This window comes from Antennarius striatus, chromosome 8 (assembly GCF_040054535.1).
Source record: "Antennarius striatus isolate MH-2024 chromosome 8, ASM4005453v1, whole genome shotgun sequence".
NCBI lineage: Eukaryota > Metazoa > Chordata > Actinopteri > Lophiiformes > Antennariidae > Antennarius > Antennarius striatus.
This window is the reverse complement of record NC_090783.1, coordinates 8237735-8254104: the sequence shown is the minus strand read 5'-3', so window position 1 is coordinate 8254104 and position 16370 is coordinate 8237735. Positions and strand designations below refer to the sequence as shown.

The 16370-nt window shown below is 43.1% G+C and overlaps 1 protein-coding gene across 1 annotated transcript in view; it reads left to right on the top strand.

The window, feature by feature from the left end:
• ctnna2 (catenin (cadherin-associated protein), alpha 2) overlaps window positions 1-16370 on the top strand; it is a 373379-nt gene that overhangs the window by 267243 nt on the left and 89766 nt on the right. Inside the window, exon 8 of the mRNA XM_068321606.1 lies at window positions 5132-5212. Within this exon, the coding sequence (XP_068177707.1) occupies window positions 5132-5212 (81 nt within the window). The remainder of the gene's footprint in view (window positions 1-5131; window positions 5213-16370) is intronic.

Sequence of the window (16370 nt, the reverse complement as noted above, 5' to 3'; positions counted from 1 at the left end):
TTTTGCAAACTTCCTGTTATAATGTACAAATTTTTATATTGTATTTCCCTTTGTTTATTGGTGTTTAGTGTTTTTGAGTGTTTAGTGTTTTTGAAGTTTCATCCAATGAAAAATTGTAAAATGTTCTAATATTCTAAATGTTCTAAATGTGATTGAAGTTTTTTTGCAAAAAAATCTTCTTCTGAAGCACTTTAGTGCTTCATCTAATGTAAAATTGCAAAATGTTTGAATGTGATTAAAGTGTTTTTGCAAAAATCAAAAAAAAAAATCTTCTTGACCTTGAGAAAACTAGGTCAAATTATAAATTTTGTACACTCAGTAACCAAATAAGATAGAAAGGTGAGCGAGAAGGCCAGTGTAAGACCACAGATCAAAGCTAGTGCTTTGATGTACCTTTGAACTAGCTTTGATCTATGATCAAATCTAGTGCAAAGGCACTATGATCAAAGCTTGTGCAAAGGCACACCAAAGCACTACCTTTGATCTATGGTCTTACACTGGCCTTCTCCCTCACCTCCCTCACACACACACATAGCTTTGACCAACCCTGAAAGGTCAAAGCTATACCGTGTCAGGTACTACTTTCAGGATACCCTGACCTACCCTAGAAGTAGGTCAGGGTAAGTCGTGGGATGTTGCAGTCTCTGATTGCCTTTTTTTATGTGATCAAAACATGTTTTTTACGTAATGAATGTTGTTTTTTTGCCATCTTTCAGTTTTGTGCATTGCTCTGCTAAAATAGAGAAAACGAGACTGTATCATGTGATCACTATTAGTAGAGTATGTGATAAGCCGTAGTACAAGCAAGGAGATAAATGGCTCATTTTCAAAGTTTAACATCCATATAAAAGAAAACCCATGCTATATGAGCGTTCGCCAAGAGCAAATCAGCAATACACTTTAAGGAAAAGGGTGTCATGTCTGTTGTTATGTCTACAGGGTGTTTGAGTAGCACTTTTGTGTCAGTGATCTCACAAACGTCAATTCCCTGCAGCATGCACTCGCATTAAAGCACATTTATTTTATGCTTCAAGTGTGACAAATCCAAGCAGAAAATAAATGTGAAGTCTTTTGCAAGACAGGTGAAGAAACAGAGGTATGTGGACCTGTTCCAAATGTGTTGCTAATTCACTGATAGTAATGAAACACATAAAGCCCAGCAACATTGTGTTGTTGTCCTGAGTCCACAGTAGCAGCTCCCCATCCCCACTCCTTTCTCTTTGTGATACATTGGACACGTTCTTCAAAGCTAAAGCAAAATTAATAATCTTATAACATGACAGTGACCAAGACATCAAAGGTGGTAGACAGTGTCAACTATAGGTTGAAGGTAGAATGATATGGGTGTGGAATAAAGTCACATTTAGTACAATGTGACACATGGATAAGAAGTATTCATTTATACCCAATTATCTAAATGGCAGGGCAGTAGTGAAGCAACACAGTGATGATTAAACAGGATTACAACTAACTAGCTCCCCTTATGTTTGTAGTTCTGGAGCTCTGGCCAGTTTATCACAAAGAAATGCTCGTTCCAAGCAGTTATGACTGTGTGGGAATTTGTTTTTCTAGGAATTAGTCTCTCTTTTGCAAAGGCTGACAATTATTTTTGGTGTTTACCTTTATGGTATGATGACAGAAAATGTCACCTATTTGCGGAGCAACAGTTCAGAATGTTTTGTATTGTTTTGGCAGTACATCGTAGGGTCTTAAATTAAAAGAAACATTATATACTGTTTACGAAGATATTGAATTACTATTTGCCCTCTTGTGTTTTTTTTTTTTGTTCTTTGATGGATTTTATTTCGGTTTCAGTGAACATAATCAATTAAACCACGAAGAAACAAGGTAGAGAGATGATCCAAACCTCCATTTGAGTAGAGTGTAACTTTATTTATCCCTTAAGGAGGTTCCGTCAGGGAAATTAATTTATCCGTCGCACACAGCACAGCAAGTACACAAAACACAGAAAAAGCACATAGAAAGTAGTACAACACCAAATAGGAAGATTAATAAATAACCTACCAAGAATATACAAATAGAATATCATAAATAGGTATAGAAATAAAAATAAATAAACAGGCCTAGTTAAGTATGGGTATAGTGAAATGTTTATAGTGTTTTTGCTGTATTGTTTGTGTCAACCCTCACCTCTCGTGTGGACTTTCTTCTTCTTCATCTCTCCCAGAGAGGAGTTGAGCAGTTTAATGGCTCAGGGGATTAAGGAGTTCTTAAGTCTGTTGGTCCTGCATGTTGGGAGGCACAGCCTCTGGCTTCTCAGGCTCCTCTGGTTGTTGGTAACGGTGTGCGAAGGGTGGCTGACATTGTCCATGATGCCCAGCAGTTTGTCCAAGGTTCTCTTCTCTTCCACCATTGCCAGAGGGTCCAGCTTCATCCCGACCACTGAGCTGGCCCGCCTGATCAGCTTCTCCAGCCTGGAGTGATCACCCTTCTTCACACTCCCTCCCCAACAGACCTAAGCGTACGACAGGACGCTGGCGACCACAGACTGATAGAACATCCACAGGAGCTTCCTGCAGATGTTGAATACCCTCAGCCTCCTCAGAAAGTACATCCTGCTCTGTGCTTTATTGTACAGCTGCCTCTTGTTGCTTGTCCAGTCCAGCTTGTTGACCAGCCACAACACAAGATATTTATAGGTCTGCACAACTTCCACCTCCTCCGTTCTTGTCACAACTGGTCTAGGTTGGGGTCTGTCCCTCCTGAAGTCGATGACCAGCTCTTTAGTTTTGGAGGTTTTGAACTGCAGGCTGTTGCTGTGATCCCAGTCAACAAAGTCCTTCACGAGGCATCTATACTCCTCCTCCTTATTGTCCCTGATACATCCCATGATAGCTGTATCATCTGCGAACTTCTGTATGTGACGCAGTTCTGAGTTGTAGCAGACGTCTGCCGTGTACAGGGAGAAGAGGATTGGGGACAAGACGGTCCCCTGTGGAGCACCGATGCAGCTGACGACAGTATGAGACAGCTGACCACAGTATCAGTATTTGTTTAAATAAAAGGACCATTGTTTATCAAAAGAAAACATTTATTCTAGACCATTAACTTGAATGTGTAGTGGTGCTTCACTTCAGTACTCATTGAGTATACCCATGGCAGGGGTAGCAGTCCATCAGTAAATGTGGCATTTATCACCATGAAGGAATATACTTTTGCTGAATTCCTATTCTTCTTTCAAGCTCTGATATTGCTTTTGGTGTATTTTATTGAAACTCTTCTCCTGTTGTGCATATTTTGAAAATGAACAGATAGTCTCATCCCAAAACACTAGCATATGCTTATTAGTATTTTCTCAAACAACTTTATATCATATATTATCAATACATCCCAAAGTAAAGTGAGCATTTTCTGAACAATGAAGATGTTTCCTGTAGAAGTTTGTACATTTCTTAAAAGTAAGATGAATATTTGCATGTTTTCAGAGAAACGAGGAAACTTTCTTTATTACACGATGTTAGACTAATTAATAAGTGCTTATAAAAGGGTTTTGTTTTTGTTTTTTTCATATAACCCCATTTTTCATCATGGTTTCTGAGCGAAAACAGTAAAGTTGTAAATGTGGCGTCAGGAGAGCAGAGTAGAAATTGAAACTTGCTTTTTAAGACTTTTCAATAAATAAAGTTGCCTATGTCTTTTTTTATAAAAGATGCCAAGATTCTTCATTCATTTTCCGTCTGCTTCATCTGCTTGTGCGGGTCATGGGGAGCTGGAGCCTGTCCCAGCTGTCATAGGGTGTAAGGCGGGGCAAACTCCGGGCGAGACGCTAGCGCACCACAGGGCTACACACAGAGACAGACAAACATGCACACACCTACTCATCCCTACAGGCAATTTGGAACGGCCAATTAACCTAACACTGGGAGAACATGCAAACTCCGCACAGAGCGGGACTTGAACCCGGACCCACCTTGTAGTGTGGCGCTAGTGCTACCCACTACGCCACTGTGCCACCCCGCCAAGATATCTTATTTTAGTATATACCTTAGCCAGCTTGTACTGGTTGATTATCATAGTCATAGTCAACTTTAATGTCAAATGCACTCTATATGTATGACATACAGCACAGATGACATTACAGTCCTCTCAGACCCACAGGCGGTAAAAAAAAAAAAAAACACGAAAGAACTGCTCTATCGGGAGAGAGGGGAGCCACTGTGTGTGCACGCGCCACCATCCTATCCTACCCCAATAGGCAACAGAACCCAACGAAACCCTCCAGAGTAAGCATAAGTGACATTGAGAAACAAACTCTGGGCAGGATCCAGACTCTGGAGGGCGGTCATCCATCTTGACCGGTTCGGTGAGAAAGGAAATATACTGGGGATAGAGACAGGACAAGGAGTAGCCATGGACATGATTGTAAGTGCCGAGGACCCCCAACTCTGAAAAGTAAAACCAATACAGATGTGTCTTTTGTATTTTTTTTTTAATTTTTCTTTTATTTTTTATTAATTGAATTGAAAGCTGAAGGTTTAGTGATTTCAAAAGAATTTCTTAATAAGCACAAGACAAAATAACTACCTTGATTTATTTCCTCAGGAGATTGTTTCATAATGAGTTTTAAGTCTTAGTTACTAGTTTCAAGTAGTCTTTAGTACAACATGATGTTTGTTTAGTCATACTCTGGTGATTGCTGGAGAGTTTGGGAAACTTAAACAGCAAACCTTCTCTCAGTACTACTCCCTGTAGTCAAAATGAGCAGCTGGTGACTACATTTGTCACAAGAATCACATGGTAGTCAACTACCTCTTCCAGCCACTAGTGCGATTTGATGGTCACAGAATGTGTGACTTACAGGGGCATTAACTAAATATCTACCGGCCAGACAGTCTACTGGATACAACAACATACCAAATGGTTTGAGACACTGTTCAACGGACTCCAGTCATTTTTTGGAATGGCATCACAGTACAATACAAATCATGAAAAGTTTTTTTCTTTCTTTCATTATTACCAAATCTAGCATACTGCCTACACCTCATGAACTTCAATCAAAATACATAAAAGAAAAAAAAAGTCCAATAATACAGTCTGTGACTGACAAATACATGATTTTAGCAGTTTGTTCTTTCACTGTGTTACCCTGACATTTTCTTACTTTTCACAGACTGGCAGGAAAGAAAAAGGTGACCCATTGAACTCAGCTATTGATAAAATGACCAAGAAGACCAGGGACCTGCGCCGACAGGTGAGTACATACTTTACACATTTTATAAATCAATCAAATAAATCAACTTTTATTTATAAAGCGCTTAATCACATCACAGACATTTCAAAGTGCTTTTACAGACCCAACACAATCCTCCAGAGCAAATACAAGAGAGCGGTGAGAAAAAAACAAACAAAAAAACTTCCTCATGAAAAAGAATCTCATGACGCAGGACTCAGACTCTTGGGTGGACCCAGACTCTTAATATATCACATTTACCATATATAAGAGAGTCTACACATAAGGGTGTTTAAGGGTCCTGCTTAGTGTTTTACTTGTTGCTATGAGTGTACGCTTCCAGACAGAGACTTCAGACAGCACACCTTGATTAAGAAACCAGTCTTCCAGTTCAGGTGATACAGACCCTAATGCTTCTGTCGCCACTGGGGTCACTATGGTTTTCAACTACTTTTCAACTATTATTCCAGCCATTCAGTCATTCTTTTATGTTTGTGCTGTCCCTGGTTGCACTCTTAAACCCCATTGTCTCAAGGGCATATTTGCACAACCTGCACTGTTGGTTTTGTCAACTATGATAGACTACTACCTCTATGGAACTGATATTTAGGGCCTGCTCTTGTGCTGCCATGATTAAAGCCTCTGAACTTTCCTTCAGTCCAACTTGTTTCCAGCCACCTACAACTCGATGAAGGGTGTAGAGCTTATCCGGTGTTACATGAGGGAACGAAAACTGCATTGTTCCTTTTGAATCTGAGGTTTGACTATTGATCTAATCTTCCACTCCAGTACCCTGAATAGACTTTCCCAAGGAGGCTGGGGAGAGTGATTCCCCTGTAGTTTTAGCAGACTCCCCTGTCCTCTTTCTTGAAATAGGGGACCACCACCCTGATCTGCCAATCTAGAGGTACTGTTCCCGACTGCCATGCAGTGTTACAGAGAAGCATCAACCAAGACAATCCCTGCATTTCCAGAGGCACCATCGGTTTCTGAGGTGGATGATAGTCCTTCTCCATGGCCTCCCAGAACTCCTCCCAGACCCGAGTTCTTTAACCTTCACCCAGAGGGGGTTCATCCCAATCACCCCTTTCCAGGTCTCAATGTCTTTGTCCACATGAGCGTTGAGTTCCTCAAAAAGAACAATGGGGTCCTCAGTTGGAGCTCTAATCAGTACCCCTCCCATGGACTCCAAGAAGGTCGATATTCCACCCTGCCATTCAACCTGCAGGTCAAAATAACAGTCAGGCACCTGTCCCCAACCAGTAAGCACGGGTAACACAACTATATAGCATTTTGCACCTTGCAATGTTAACAGAATGTTTATTATTAATACTAAATGTCGATGGTCTTTTCAAACAAGATAATGAGCAAGTAAATCATTGAACCCACCTTTAAAACAAAAAAAATCTTGTTCAGGAAACAAGTCATTGTTTTTGTCTTCATTCAGTGTGATTGTAAAGTTGTCCTTAAATTGCATTAAATTCATTGTCTATATCTTCAAAACATGCAATCACTGCTGGAGTTACTTACCTTTTCAGTAATGATTTTTGTTTCTTGGGATTAATTTTATTGTAATAACTAATTTTACGCTTGACTCCCACACACTCTGACTGGACTCTAGCAATGACAAAACAGAGTAAAACTTGTGCTCTTTATTTTGAAGACATTACCCCTCACTGGGGCAGCACTCTGAAATGAATTAATTAAATGTTATTCCATATTCAAAACATTAATCTCACTAAACAACTTAAAAATATAATAAGTAGCTGCATCAGAAATTAGTTACCATTCATTCTGGCCCCTTTCAGAGTCCTGCATTGAGAAAGAGGTGGTGAAAAACAAATACTATCACCAGATTACACTGTGTGTATTTCTTTTTATCATTATTTTTGATCATTCATCAATTATTTGTGCTTTCGAAACCATGGCTGTAATCAGTAGTGCAAGGAAAGTATTTTTGACTTGGAGGAAAAGCAAGTGAGAGCTGGATTCACAAAGAAACAGGTATTAGAAAAAGTTGAACTCAAAATAAATACAAATTAAACCTTAGCATATTTTGAAGGATTAAAAAAAATATCCTCCCTTGATTAGTATTCACTTGCCAAACAAAGCAACGCAACTGTTGGAAATGAGCCATGTGTTTTATTCCCTGTCATCCTCCCTATAATGAAAGCATCTGTCAAGTCATCTCTCTGGGCCCTGTTTTGACTGATAGATGATTTCAGGATTTCCTTTAGCACAACTGCTTCACATATTTTTTTCTCTTTCTCTCCCTCGCTTTCTGCTTGGGGATGTGGAGGCCATTTCCATTTCTGCCATTAATTTGTTGATTAGAACAGCTGTTTTTATCTGTTGAGGGTTATCATGTAAAGGAAGAACACCTGTTTTGTTTTCATGAAAAATGCAAGGATATTTGTGAATCGTTTTGTTCTTACCCTACAACATTTCTAAGGCCGTGCATTGTTTTATTAACTACATTATCTCAAATTCCCGGTTGTCTCAGACATTGCATAGTAACAATCAACTCTTTGACCATCACCTGAATTTAAAATAAATTATATTTCTAGATAAACAAAAGAGAAAAATCTGAAAGAAATTAATATGTAACGACTTGAACATGAAATGGTTGGATCATAAAATCAACTATGCATTTCCATCATCTAAATGAGTGTTTCAGTTCATTGTTTTGGTTTTAAAACTCACAAAGGTTTGTTATCTGCTCTTGCTCTGTCCATCCATCCATCCATCCATCTTCCACCGCTTATCCGGAATCGGGTCGCGGGGGCAGCAGCTTCAACAGGGAGCCCCAAACTTCCCTTTCCCCGGCCACATCCACCAGCTCTGACTGGGGGATCCCAAGGCGTTCCCAGGCCAGTGTTGAGATATAATCCCTCCACCTGGTCCTGGGTCTGCCCCGAGGTCTCCTCCCAGCTGGACGTGCCAGAAACACCTCCCTAGGGAGGCGTCCCGGAGGCATCCGCACCACATGCCAAACCCCCTCAACTGACTCCTTTCCACACAAAGGAGCAGCGGCTCTACTCTGAGCCCCTCGTGAACAGCAGTGTTTCTTACCTTATCTCTAAGGGAGACACCAGCTATCCGCCTGAGAAAGCCCATTTCAGCCGCTTGTATCCGCGATCTTGTTCTTTCGGTCATGACCCATCGCTCATGACCATAGGTGAGGGTAGGAACGAAGATTGAACGGTAGATAGAGAGCTTTGCCTCTCGGCTTAGCTCCCTCTTTGTGACAACAGTGCGGTAAAGCGACTGTAATACCGCTCCTGCTGCCCCAATTCTCTGTCCAATCTCACGCTCCATTGTTCCCTCACTCGTGAACAGGACCCCAAGATACTTAAACTCCTTCACTTGTGGAAGGACCTCATTCCCCACTCGGAGAAGGCAGTCCACCGGTTTCCTGCTGAGGACCATGGCCTCAGATTTGGAGGTGCTGATCCTCATCCCCGCCGCTTCACACTCGGCTGCAAACCGGACCAGTGAGCGCTGCAGGTCACAGGCTGATGACGCAAACAGGACCACATCATCTGCCAAAAGCAGTGATACAATCCTCAGGCCACCAAACTGTAAAGCCTCCTCACCACGACTACGCCTCGATATCCTGTCCATGAAAATCACAAACAGAATTGGTGATAAAGCGCAGCGCTGGCGAAGGCCAACAGCTACTCGGAACAAGTTCAACTTACTGCCGAGAACCCGAACGCAGCTCTCACTTAGGGCGTACAGGGATTGGATGGCCCTGAGGATGGCCCATACTCCCACAGTACTCCCCACAGTATATCCCTGGGGACACGATCATATGCCTTCTCCAAGTCCACAAAACACATGTAGACTGGATGGGAATACTCCCAAGCCCCCTCTAGGATCCATGTAAGAGTAAAAAGCTGGTCCGTTGTTCCACGACCAGGACGGAACCCACATTGTTCCTCCTCAATCCGGGGCTCGACAATCGGCCGGACCCTCCTTTCCAGCACCTTGGAGTAAACTTTTCCAGGGAGGCTGAGGAGTGTGATGCCCCTGTAATTGGCACACACCCTCTGGTCCCCCTTTTTAAAAAGAGGAACCACCAACCCAGTCTGCCACTCTTTCGGCACTGTCCCAGACTTCCACGCAATGTTAATGAGGCGTGTCATCCACGACAGCCCCTCAACACCCAGAGCCTTCAGCTTTTCCGGGCAAATCTCATCAACACCCGGGGCTTTGCCACCATGCAGTTGTTTAACTACCTCGGTGACTTCACCCCAAAGGATTGACTCTGATCCCCCATCATCCTCCAGCTCTGCCTCTGCAACGGAGGACGGGTCAGTTGGGGTAGTTGGATTCAGGAGTTCCTCAAATTGTTCCTTCCACTGACCGACAACCTCCTCAGTCGAGGTCAGCAGTGTCCCATCTTTGCTGTATACAGCTTGGATGGTTCCCCGTTTCCCCCTCCTGAGGTGTCAGACAGTCCTCCAGAACAACTTTGGTGCCGTCCGATAGTCCTTCTCCATGGCCTCTCCGAACTCCTCCCACACCCTCTGTTTTGCCTCCATCACAGCCGAGGCTGCAGTCCTTTTGGCCCGTCAGTACCCTGCAACTGCTTCAGGAGTCCCCAGGGACAACATGCCCCTGAAGGCCTCCTTCTTCAGTCGGACGGCTTCCCTGACCACCGGGGTCCACCACGGTGTTCGAGGGTTACCGCCCCTTGAGGCACCCAAGACCTTGAGACCACAGCTCTCAGCTGCAGCTTGAGCAATGGAAGTTTTGAACATCGACCATTCAGGTTCAATGCCCCCAGCCTCCACAGGGATGCACGAGAAGCTCCTTCGGAGGTGTGAATTGAAGTCCCCTCTGGAGTCCTCCTCCAGACGTTCCCAGTTCACCCGCACTACTCATTTGGGCTTACCAGGTCTATCCAAAGGTTTCCTCCGCCAACGGACCCAAGTCACCACCAGGTGGTGATCAGTTGACAGCTCTGCCCCTCTCTTCACCCAAGTGTCCAAAACACACGGTCGAAGATCAGATGATATGATCACAAGATCAATCATTGACCTCCGACCCAGGGTGCTCTGGTACCAGGTACACTTATGAGCATCCTTGTGTTCGAACATGGTGTTAGTTATGAACAATCCATGACTAGCACAGAAGTCCAACAACATAACACCGCTCGGGTTCAGATCAGGGAGGCCATTCCTCCCAATCACGCCCCTTCAAGTGTCTCCATCATTGCCGACATGTGCGTTGAAGTCCCCCAGGAGAACAATGGAGTCCCCTGCAGGGATCCCTTCAAGGACCCCATTTAGGGACCCCAAGAAGGCCGAATACTCTGAACTGATATTTGGTGCATATGCACAAACAACAGTCAGAGTTTTCCCCCCCACAGCCTTAAGGCGTAGGGAAGCGACCCTCTCATCCACCGGGGTAAACTCCAACACAGCGGCGCTCAGCCGGGGGCTTGTGAGTATCCCCACACCCGCCCTGCGCCTTACGCCTGACGCAACTCCAGAGTAAAACAAGGTCCAACCCCTATCCAGGAGTTTGGATCCAGAACTGAGGTTATGCGTGGAGGTAAGCCCCACCAGATCCAACTGGTAGCGCTCCAACTCAAAACAAGTTCCGGCTCCTTCCCCGCCAGTGAGGTGACATTCCACGTCCCCAAAGCCACCTTCTGCCGACCGGGTCTGGTCCGTCGTGACCCCCTGTCGTCACTGCCACCCATATGGCAGCGCACCCGACCCCATCGGTCTGCCCTGCGGGTGGTGGGTCCACAGGGGTATTGCTCTGTGAATAAATGAATTCCTGATGCAGCTGGTGATTTTGAGTATGCTGGCTGTCAATCCCCCCCCAAAAAATGTTGATAACCTGGTGATCAACTAGCAGGCAATATTTCCCTTATTGTTGGTCACAAAAAAGCTTCATGGAATGTAAATATTGGCCCTACAGTCACAAAATGAGATTACGCAAATCTGTATGTTCGCATTATATGAACAGGTAACAGATTAGGAATTCAAGTTTATAAGGTAAGGTGAGCATTGTTAGTGTCCAAAAAGGACACAAGCATTCATTGCGGACAACGGTTTCTCGTGCAGCCCCACCAAGCATATTGTTAATACCAGAAGATTCTGGTAAACCCAGAGTCTTCATGTACATATACAATTGATGTACAGTCGTTGTTTCAAAAACTGTCACGTGTTTGTCTTTAAATTGATCATCCAGTCTTTCCTTCCCCTTTTCATTTCTCATTTCTCCTCTCACCAATCATCCTCCCATGATACTTGATAGATTTTATGTATGTTAGTTTATTTTTGATTTGCTCAGGTTGTTTCCCCTCAGCCTTGACTTCAACCATTCATGGTGTGCTTGTTTTTGACATTTTGATAAAACTTTTTTGCTGCTGACACCAATGTACAAATACCTTTGCTCTTCAATGGCAGATGAAATAGAAATTCAACTACAAACATTGGGACAAGAATCGAAGCATTCTTCTTCTTCTTTTTAATTCAGATTAATGGTCTCCAACCTTTACATACTTTTTGTCTCTGTAAAATTATAAACAACTGAAGTTCCTTTGAAGGCTACTGTAATGTCTGTGTATATTTTGCAATCCTTTGAACACGAACATACACTGACTATGGTGGGGGGGGGTGCAAAATTTGCTCTCATGCACCTGAGCCTTTAGTAGAGCAGGTGTCTAATTTTAGATGATATTTTTCCATTGAAAAACATATGGCACAGATTGATGCTCATCTCATCTTTGAAGATCTCAACACACTACACATCTCAAAGACAGCAAATGGATCTCTGTGGGAGAGGTGTGTGGGCATTAGAATGCTGATGGTGCGGTAGATACTGTGGTTTGGGAAATCAATTATCTGTATCTTTTTCCCCACCAAAACCACCATCAAAATCAGTTTTGCTGCTGGACATTTATGAATATCTTGACACATGTCTTTTTAATGCATGTGCATCCAAATATGCCATCACCAAGTGATTGCTGTTCGGTAACAACCTATCAGAATTATGCTATTATACTGTTCAAAAAAATGATTTCCGCTCAATATTACAGTTGATTGATTGATGGTGACTTGGGAAATCAGTTGTCTGTATCATTTGCCACTCAAAACTATCAAATTACATCATTACAGAGCTGATACTCTTATGTCAGAAAATTATTTCCACACATATACAAAATCTGACTGATATCTGCATTAGTCGCCAGTTAGCTGTTACACTTTACAGTAATATTTAGTAACTAGAGATAGATAACTAAATAACTAGGTAGCTAGATAGATACTGTTTTACTTCTGAGGGAAATTCCATATATATCTGCTTACAATAAATACATAAATAGACACAGCTCTTGCACAATAATGACAGAACAAAGAAAGACACAATAATAAAAATTACTGCACTTCATGGACAAGAATTCAATCAATCAATCAACTTTTATTTATACAGCGCTGAATCATATCAGAAGGCATTTCAAAGCACTTTACAGATAGAAAGCCAACAATGCCCTCCAGAGCAAGCATAAGTGACGGTGGCGGGGAAAAACTCCCTCATTGAGGAAGAAACTCTGGGCAGGACCCAGGCTCTGGAGGGCGGTCATCTACCTTGACCTGTTGTTTGGGAAATAGAAATACATTGGGGAAAGAGATAGGTCAAGTAAATGGGACGGAGAGAGTGAGAGAGTGGCAGATAGGCCAGTTTGGGTTTCAAGCCCATAGTACCCTGTTGCTGAATTGGGGGCGGGATTTCCAGGCCTTTGGGTATCCTGTCTTCCATCCGCATTCTCCACCTGTGGAACAGAGGCACAAAGACAGTAGCAGTATCGAGAGTGTGATTTGACAGTAGCAGTAATAAATTCTAGGACTAGTAATAAATTCTAAGAGCATAGAAAGATAAAGAAAGTGAGGGAGGAGTGACAAGCTTCAGAGTATCTCCCTTTAACGGGAGAGATGGAGAAAAATACCCTCATCAGTTGAAGCCTAGAGCAGCATATCTAGTGGGGTGAGTGTCATTTCTAATTGTAGGCTCTATCAAAAAGGAGGGTTTTTAGTCTACTCTTAAATAAGCTGAGAGTGTCTGCACCGAGGTTGGGAGATCGTTCCAGAGTAAAGGGGCCAGATAGCTAAAGCTTCTGCCTCCTGTTCTACTCTTAAAAACCCGACGGGTCACCAGAAATCCTGCATCCTCTGATTGAAGGGCTCTGGGTGGGTGATACACTTCAATAAGATCTTCAATGTAAGATGGACCCTTACAGTGGAGGGCTTTATATGCAATCATAAGGAGTTTGTATTGTATTCTATGATTAATCGGGAGCCAATGAAGTGATGCCAGGATAGTAAAGATGTGTTCTCTCCTCCCAGTTCAAGTCAGTAAGCGGGCAGCTGCATTCTGAACTAACTGTCGAGTCCTAATAGAGGAGTTAGAACAGTCCGATAATAAAGAATTGTAGTAATCCAATCAAGAAGTAACGAAGGCATGAATGATTATTTCTGCGTCTTTAAAGGATAAGAACTTTCTAACTTTGGCAATATTTCACAAGTGAAAGAAGGCTGTCCGGTATACAGACGTGATATGAGAATTAAAGGACAGATCTTGATCAAAAATCACTCACAGGTTCCTGACTTCATTGGTGAAGGATAGAGCAATGCTATCTAAGTAAATTGCCATGTTAGAGAGATCATCTCCAAGATGCTTTGGCCCAATTATAATGACTTCAGTTGTGTTACTGTTCAACATTAAGAAATTGTGAAGCATCCAGGATTTAATATTCCTGAGGCAGGGAAATTAAGCAGACCTACAATTTTTACATCTGACCGATGGGGTCGGGTGCACTGCCATATGGGTGGCAGTGACGACAGGGGGTCACGACGGACCAGACCCGGGCGGCAGAAGTTGGCTTTGGGGACGTGGAATGTCACCTCACTGGCGGGGAAGGAGCCGGAACTTGTGTTGGAGGTGGAGCGCTACCAGTTGGATCTGGTGGGGCTTACCTCCACGCATAACCTCAGTTCTGGATCCAAACTACTGGATAGGGGTTGGACCTTGTTTTACTCTGGAGTTGCGTCAGGCGTGAGGCGCAGGGTGGGTGTGGGGATACTCACAAGCCCCCGGCTGAGCGCTGCTGTGTTACATCAAGTAAAAGTAGCAGAAGGAGAAAACATTAAAGCAGAATGTACAGTATACCGTAAACTGAGGGCCCACATGCTGGGCAAGGAACATCCATTATCATAAGCCATCACAGATAGCGACATGTGGTACCTCGGACCCCCCACAGTAAATCATTGCCCTTCTCCACCCTCCTGTTCATCCCCTGGTCGCTGACCTGGTTGCCTTAAATCCCACCCCTCAAGAGATTGTACCCATCATTGTACCCCCTGATGGCACTTGGCACAAAGGAGGACCTCAGTTTCTCTGAGGAGCAGCTCAGTGATGGCAGTCTGCAGTGGCAGATTGCCGTCACAGCCAGGGGGTGGCTGGTGTTCCCAGGATCGTTATGAACTTGGATATAGTCCTCCTTTCCAGAACTGTCTCCAGAGAGTCCAGGTTCTAACCAATCACAGAACCAGCCCTCCGGATGAGTCTGTCCAGGTGCTCAGTGTCCCTTTTCATAGCATCACCACCCCAATATGTTAATGTCCCCAAACTGAAAACAGGTTGCCATGTCATGACTGACAAGACAGTTCAAAGGAAAATTATTTCTGAATGCAAAATTTGCATTTATTTTAATTTTATATTGAATATCATAACTGATGTACTTCACCCCAAATTGTGATGATGAAAGTTTTTCTTGTTTTTTATTTAACTTACCCAATTGATTCCTGATACAATTCCATACAATCAATACCACCATGCTACAGCGGTGTTGAATGACATGACCAATGCACATTGAGTGTCCCAATGTCACACTGCTTAATCTTCTTCTTTCGGTTTTTTCCTTCAGGGGTCACCGCAGGGAATTAGTTGCCTCCATCTAACCCTGTCTTCTGCATCCTCTTCCCTCACAACAACTACCTTCATGTCCTCTTTCACTACATCCATAAACATCCTCTTTGGTCTTCTAGGCTTCCTGCCTGGCAGTCCACAACTCAGCATCCTTCTACCAATATATCCACTATCTCTCCAATGAACATGTCCAAACCATCTCAGTCTGGCCTCTGACTTAATTGCCAAGACCTCTAACATGTGCTATCCCTCTAATGTACAGTACTCATTCCTGATCCTATCCATCATGCTCACTCCCAAGGAGAACCTCAGCATCTTCATCTCTGCTACCTCCTGCTCTGTCTCTTGTCTTTTCCTCAGTGATACTGTCTCTCGACCAATGGTTCTTAACCTGGGTTCGATCGAACCCTAAGGGTTCAGTGAGTCGGTCTCAGGGGTTCGGAAGAAACGTAGGTCAAGACAAAATTGCCGAACATACACAAATCACTGTGTATGTTTGACACATCGTGTCAATTTGTGATGACATGCCCCCCTTAGCCATCAATGGCTGCAGGAGATCATGCTACATCGATTAGCCTACCTGTGCTACATTTGATTTTGCGCACTCAGTAGTTGATTTATGCCAGTCATGATGGTACACCGTCTGATTGCTTTCTTAATATTTCAATTCACAGTAACTATGTTGAGCAAAAAAAGAAAGTGGTCAGACAAATATGTGCAACATGAATTTACATGTACTGTATAACGGAATGTAATGGGAGTCAGCATTCTGCATGATTTGCAATATCAAGTTGAGCACTCTAGTCTCGCACCGGTAAAAATAAAGGAACACTTTCTTAAGCTGCATGGAAAACAAAAGAAACAGACTTTGCTGTGGGAATGACATGAATAGCACATGCCAAGGTGAAGCCACACATATCTGAACTGGTCTCTCAATAACAACAGCAGAAGTCACACTGATTTGCAGGTAGGTCATTTCATGTGAATTCATGCACTGTCTTGGTATTGTTCTTTGAAAAAATTGACATTAATGCATAGTTCATTAAATACACCACTAAAGCATATACATATACACTGCCCGACCAAAAAAAAAAAGTCACACACTAATATTTTGTGGGACTGCCTGTAGCTTTGATTGCATTAATTTTTGGCCAAGTTCTTGTATTGACGATAGGAGTCAAAGTCTTCTCCAGCACATCCCATAGACTTTGAATGGGGTAAAGCTCAGGACTGT